The 7,105-nt window shown below is 34.9% G+C and overlaps 2 protein-coding genes across 3 annotated transcripts; one reads left to right on the forward strand and one right to left on the reverse strand.

The window, feature by feature from the left end:
• Positions 1 to 1,620, forward strand: LOC18599581 (disease resistance protein RGA2). The gene has a single exon (XM_018121031.1). The coding sequence runs from the start codon at positions 1 to 3 to the stop codon at positions 1,618 to 1,620; it is 1,620 nt and encodes a 539-aa protein (XP_017976520.1).
• Positions 2,585 to 6,525, reverse strand: LOC18599575 (putative disease resistance protein RGA1). 2 transcript variants are annotated; one of them, XM_018120723.1, is made up of 2 exons: positions 3,637 to 6,525; positions 2,585 to 2,825 (listed from the first exon to the last, which is right to left on the reverse strand). In XM_018120723.1, exon 1 carries the CDS (start codon positions 6,357 to 6,359, stop codon positions 3,651 to 3,653), a length of 2,709 nt encoding a protein of 902 aa, XP_017976212.1. In that variant the 5' UTR covers positions 6,360 to 6,525; the 3' UTR covers positions 2,585 to 2,825; positions 3,637 to 3,650. The 2 variants fall into 2 exon arrangements, with proteins under 2 accessions (XP_017976212.1, XP_017976213.1); XM_018120724.1 differs by lacking the exon at positions 2,585 to 2,825 and having other exon boundaries at positions 4,189 to 4,255; positions 4,342 to 6,525.

Below are 7,105 nucleotides of genomic sequence, written 5' to 3' on the forward strand. Positions count from 1 at the left end.
ATGGCTGACACCTTTGCCTTTAACATTGTAGAAAAAGTAATTGAGAAACTAGCCACTGCTGCTTATCAAGAAATTTCCCTAGCTTGGGGTGTGCAAACTGACTTTCAAAGGCTTAATGACATATTGACCACTGTCAAAGATGTGCTCTTAGATGCTGAAGAAAACCAAGCTCAGAATAATCAGCTGCGGAATTGGTTGCAAAAGCTGAAAGATGCTTGTTACGATGCAGAAGACGTACTAGATGAATTTCAGATCGAAGCATTGCGGAGGCAAGTTTTGGAACAGAGGAACATCGGAAAGAAGGTACGCAGTTTCCTTTCGAGCTCAAACCCAGTTACTTTTCGATTTAGGATGGCCCATAAGATTAAAAAAGCTACTGAGAGGTTTGGTGAGATTGCTGCTCTGAAAGCTAATTTTCATCTTGCTGAAATTGCTGAAAGACATTATGACACTAGGCATCTTGTTATGGGCTTGGACAGGAAGACCCACTCCTTTGTCCAAGTAGCAGATATCATCGGTAGAGCTGAAGATAAAGAAAAAATCATAAAAACTTTAATGCAAGATCCAACTGATGGGGAAGACAAATCTGTCCTTCCTATAGTTGGAATTGGAGGCCTCGGAAAGACTGCCCTTGCAAAATTGGTGTACAATGATGAACGTGTAGATGGGCATTTTAAGTTGAAAATGTGGGTATGTGTTTCAGATGATTGTGATTTAAAACAATTAATGATAAAAATCATTAAAGCTGCAAAGGGCTTCGATGGAAATTGGAGTAATATGGATTTGGACCAATTACAAAAAGTCTTTCGAGATTGTCTAGATGAGAAAAAGTATTTACTTATTTTGGATGGTTTATGGAACGAAGATCCTATCAAATGTGATGAATTGAAACAGTTGTTGGTGCAAGGAGCTAAGGGAAGCAAAATTGTTGTCACCACTCGTAGTAATCAAGTTGTAGAGATCATGGGCACAATCTCAACACACAATTTGCAAGGTCTTCCTGAAAAGGAATCTTTGTGTTTGTTTCTCCAATTTGCGTCCAAGAAAGGGGAAATCAATCAATACCAAAACCTAGTAAAAATTAGGGAAGAAATAGTTAAAAAATGCAATGGAGTGCCTTTGGTTTTGAAGACACTTGGGAGCTTGCTTCTCTCCAAAACTTCAGAAGATGATTGGGAACTTGTGAGAGATAGTGAGATATGGAAATTAGTGCAAGAGGAAAAAAGCATTTTTCCTGTTTTGAACTTAAGTTATGATCACTTGCCTCCATATTTAAAGCCATGTTTTGCTTTTCTTTCAGTCTTTCCAAAGGATTATGAATTTAATTGTATGGAGTTGGTCCATTTTTGGATGGCTCATGATTTGCTTCATTCCTCTAACAAAAATGAAGATGCTGAAGATATTGCTAAGCGTTATTTGATTGATCTATTGTCAAGGTCTTTTTTCCAAGACTTTGATCAAAGTTTGTCTTTCCAATCTTTTAAAATGCATGATCTTCTACATGATCTTGCATTATCAGTGGCAAAGAATGAGTGCTTGACGGTAAATTGTTTCAAGCAAATTATTGCTCCAGGAATTCGACATTTGTGCCTTGACAACCTTGATTTTCTTGAGGAGTAGTCTTCTGGCTCCCTTGATGTTGATAAGTTATGTTATCTACGCACATTTCATCTTGAAAATATGAAGGGAGGTCCTAACAGTGAATTATTTATTAAGAAATGTCTTTCAAGGTTTCAAAATTTACGAGTACTAGATCGTCAAGGATCTAGTTTTGAGTTACTACCGAAAAAGATTGGCAATTTGAAGTATTTAAGGTATCTCGACCTAAATGGCAACCCCAAAATCAAGAAACTTCCAAATTTTATATCCAAGTTACCGTGTTTGCAAATTCTGCTTCTCTGTTGTGAAGGAATTGAAGAGTTGCCCAAAAATATGAGGTCTCTATTTAAAAATGTTAGTAGTAAGTACAAAACAGAGGTCTCTATTTAAAAATGGACTTGAAAACTTGAAATCTCTTCGGCATTTGATGATTTTTGAATGTAAAACTTTAAAATATTTGTTTGATGGCATTCAAAACCTCAAATCTCTTACGTATAAATGGAATAAAGACTCAATCATGAATTGTGAATTCAAAGCTGTTTATTAATGACTTTGGGCTACCACATTTTTGTCTCTAAGTTTGCAAGACACTCTTCTCACATTAATTCATCAGACCTAATTTCTCTTACGTATTGCTCTGTCCAAAACAAAATTCTTGGTCTATGTAAGCCCATGATGGTCTGCTGAATTACCTTTGCGAAAACGGATGCATGATATTTCCCTCTTTAATATTTTATATGATGCCTATGATCAGTATATCCAATATAGAGATACATTACTGATTTGAAAGAAGGGTTTACAATATCTAACTTAAGCTCCATGGGCTGACTCCTGAGAGTTCAACCAGAATGCAAATCTCGGTAAAATTATTTTTAACAATAAGTAAAGAAAGATTATTTTATGCAACTAAACGTAAAATTAAGTTTTATCAATGAAACAATAAACAGTAATGTTGAATCCAAAAGATAGAAGACGAAGCCGAATCTTGAATTCAAACCCAAGACATCAAACCAACATTGAACGAAACAAGGAAATTACAGCCCACAAACAAGCATCAAATTTCAGATAGGTCCATAACACAACTAGCTAGAATACACCCAACAATCAGGACATAAGGCAAGCCAGGAACACTTCTGGAATCATATTTAGTGGTTACGTGAAGAATGGTGCAGCCACCATGAGAAGTCCAGTCCAATTACGTACCAATAAATGGAGATACATGCGCCCTGCCACTCAATAACAAATTAACAATGGATGAGCAAAATCTCTAAAGAATGCTAAAATGGACACCAACATGTTATGGTACATTAGGATGTGAAAAAATGTAGTTGCTATTTCGGAAAAGTCATCTTTATTTAAATATAAAAGGTTCTTTACTCAGTCACTCTTTCATTTGTTAGGTTAGTTTTTAAGTTTTAATGGTTTTACTATTCACTTTACAGATTTTCTTTTTAAAAAAACTAGTACAAAAATCATTAATATGTTTAAATAAGAATGAAGCAATATATAATTAAAAACAATATCATGGTACGTCTTAAAAGGGACGAAGCCCAATTGAAACATGATAATAAATGTGCACATAAACTTAATGCTAATATCTTTTATTATTTGTAAAAATAAGTTTCCTTTTGGAGTATATTTGAACTCGTATCTGTTCCTACATTATTTATTATTTTATTTATATAAAATTAAAATATATGAATAATAAAAGTTCAAAAACAACAACGAAAAAAAGAAAATGAAAAATGAAGATAAACAACTATGTACCGCGTATCTTTCATAACTTAAATATCTTTATTTTGTTTTGTAATTTCTTTTGAAATAACAGTATTGTAAGCATGAAGTAACATATTGCTACTACTTAGTTGATCATATTACTTGTTAATTGAGTCTTAAAAACATTGATTTCCAGACTAACCACTAAAATCACTTGTATCATTTCACTGACAATTTATAAAACAAATAAAACTCAATCTAATATGTATAAATGGAAGAAAGAAAGAAAGAAAATTCAAGAAAAAAAGTGGGAAAAATTACTTCTTAGCGAGTCGCTACGCTGCACAATCTTGGCCCAATCCTCTTCTGTTTCTGGCTTCCATCTTTCGTTTAAATTGGGACAATGCATAATAGTCATTTCTTTGAGGCACGGCATACCCTCCGGCAGAGCCATCAATCCGTATGTTCGAGACGTAAGCAATCTTGGCCCAATCCTCTCCTGTTTCTGGTCTGCATCTTTCTTTCAAAATGGGACAATGCATAATACTCAATTCTCTGAGGCAAGGCATACTCTCTGGTAGAGATGACAGTTTTGGGCATTTCCCAATACTAAACCTTTCAAGTGATGTGAGATTCTGCCACTCCGCCAATGTTGTGAGATTCTTGCATTCTTCGATTACCAGGATCTGCAAAGTGTTGGCAGATTCTCCAAGAAGCCAATTGGGTAGTGCCTCCAGCCTTGGTAACCATCCAATGATTAATGTTTGAAGGCGTAACCCACTGCCAATGTTGTGATCTTGACTGTCATCTTCTTTTCCTCTCGCTTTGGATGCCAATATCATATTTAGATGGAGCTTTTCGCAATTCGAAATCACCAGAATTTTTAACGGGGTTAAAGCTTTAATACCTTGTGGCAGCGCGATCAAGTTCTTGCAATCAACTATTATCAATGTATGAAGGGATGTCAGATTTTGAATCCCATCAAACAAATATTCTAAATTTTCACAATTAGCAAATAACAAATACCGAAGAGATTTCAAGTATTCAAGTCCATTCTTGGATAGATCTTTTTGCTTTGTACTTATTGATAACATTCTGAGACTAATCATGTATCTCATATTGCTGGGCAACTCTTCGATTCCTGCATGAATGAGAAGCAGAGTTTGCAAACACAGTAACTTACATATGAAATTGGGAAGTTTCTTGATATTGGAGTTGCCGCTTAAATCGAGATATCTCAAATGCTTCAAACCACTAATCCTTTTGGGCACTACGTCAAGACTAGATCCTTGTAGAGTTAGCACTCGCAACTTTTGAAATCTTGAAAGACATTTTTTGATAAATGATTCACTTTTGGCATCTGCTTTCATATTTTCAAAACGAAATGTACGTAGATGACATAAGTTGTCAATATAAAAAAAGTCACAAGAATTTTTCTTAAAAAAATCAGAGTTTTGAAGGTACAGATGTCGAATTCCTGAGGTAATAATTTGTTTGAAAGAGTTTATCCTAGAGCACTCATGCTTTGCCACTGACACTGCAAGATCATGTAGAAGATCATGCATTTTAAAAAAATATTGTTTAGACAAACTTTTATCAAAATCTTGAAAAAAAGACCTTGATGATAGATCATTCAAATAACGACGACCAATATCTATTGGGTCATCATTTTCATTGGAGGATTGAAGCAAATCATGAGCCATCCAAAAATGGATCAACTCCATGTAATTAAATTCATAATCCTTTGGAAAGACTGAAAGATGAGCAAAACATAACTTTAAATATGGAGGCAATTGATCATAACTCAATTTCAAAACAGGAAAAACGTTGTTTTCCTTTTGCATTACTTTCCACATTTCACTATCTCTCACAAGTTTCCAATCATATTCTGAAGTTTTGCCGAGAAGTAAGCTCCCAAGTGTCTTCAAAGCCAAAGGAATTCCAGTGCAACTTTTAACTATCTCTTTCCCAATTTTTACCAGGTTTGAGTATTGATTCATTTCCCTTTTCTTGAATGCAAATTGGAGAAACAAAGACAAAGCTTCCTTTTCTGGAAGACCTTCTAAATTGTGTGTTGGGATTGTGCCCATGATCTCTGCAACTCGGCTACTACGAGTGGTGACTACAATTTTGCTTCCCCTACCTCCTCCCACAAGCAACTGTTTCAATTCCTTCCATTTAATATTATCTTCATTCCACAGATCATCTAGAATGAGTAAATATTTTTTCCCATCTAAAGAGTCTCGTAAAACCTTTTGTAATTGATCTAAATCCATATTACTCCAATCTCCATTGATCTTTTTTGCCGCTTTAATAATTTTTACAATTAATCGTTTCAGATGAAAATCATCTGAAACACAAACCCACATTTTCAACTGAAATTCCCCATCTATGATTTCATCATTGAGCACCAATTTTGCAAGGGCGGTCTTTCCGAGACCTCCAATTCCAACTATAGGAAGGACACAGATATTTTCCCCATCAGTTGGGTCTTGCATCAAAGCTCTTATGATTTTTTCTTTGTCCTCATCTCTACCAATGATATCCGCTGCTTGCACAAAGGAGTGGGTCTCCCTGTCCGGGCCCATAACGACATGCCTAGTGTCATAATGTCTTTCAGCGAGATGAAAATTAGCTTTCAAAGCAGCAATCTCCCCAAATCTCAGGGTAACCTTTTTAATCTTTTGGGCCATCCTAAATCGAAAAGCAAGTGGGTTCGAGCTTGAAAAGAAATGACTTACCTTCTTTCCGATGCTCCTCTGTCTCAGAACTTGCTTCCGCAATGCTTCGATTTTAAATTCATCCAACACATCTTCGGCATCATAACAGGCATCCTTCAGCTTTTGCAACCAATTCCGCAGCTGATTGTTATGAGCTTGGATTTCTTCAGCATCTAAGAGCACATCTTTGACAGTGGTCAATATGTCATTAAGCCTTTGAAAGTCAGATTGGACACCCCAAGCTAGAGAAATTTCTTGATAAGCAACAGTGGCTAGTTTCTGAACTAAACTTTCTACAATGTTAAAGGCAAAGGTTTCAGCCATGAATTTCTGAGGTAGTGAACAAGGGGAAGGAAAAGGAAAGAAAGAAACAGAAGAGAACACAATTTGTGTGAAATGCTATTTATTGCCACTGACTGACGATATACCTTGAAGCAAATAGAATTCAGATGAATCGTACATGGAAAAAGCAGCTGTGAAATGAGAAAGAAAGCGCGAGAAGGAAAACAATAAAAATCTTAAGATTTATTTGATAAAGTTTCCTATTTTTAATTAATTTTTAGTTTTTACTGTCAAAATTTGTGTTTTTGTTTTAAAAAATTAAAGATATAAAATACACATTAATGGAAATTTTTGGAGAATTTAAAAAATTAAAAAGTGTGATGTGAATTTTTAGGTGGTCACGTGACATTTAATTGCTCTTTAAACAGTTAAAAATCCAAAATACACATTAAATTCAAAACGACTTAAGATTAACCAAATAACAAAGAAAGAAATAAGGATTTAAAATTAAAAGTTACCAATTAACTAAATTAATTAGAATTGATGTGTGGTTTCTGCATTTTCTGTGTTTGCTTTGCTGACTGAAGTGCTGAAAATATCATTTTTGTTGTCATGTGTTCTGAAATAGACCTTGAATGTGTTAGAATGGTTTATTGTTATCTCACCAGGGCCCTTGAATGTAATTCCTGTGTAGGGAAGCAAGGTTAGTTTTCTTTGGTTATGATTTGTGCAGTGTGCAGATTGTGTTTTTCTCTGCTTTTGTTGTGCAGGATATGTTCGGATCAGGT

Source organism: Theobroma cacao, chromosome 5 (genome assembly GCF_000208745.1).
Source record: "Theobroma cacao cultivar B97-61/B2 chromosome 5, Criollo_cocoa_genome_V2, whole genome shotgun sequence".
Lineage (NCBI taxonomy): Eukaryota > Viridiplantae > Streptophyta > Magnoliopsida > Malvales > Malvaceae > Theobroma > Theobroma cacao.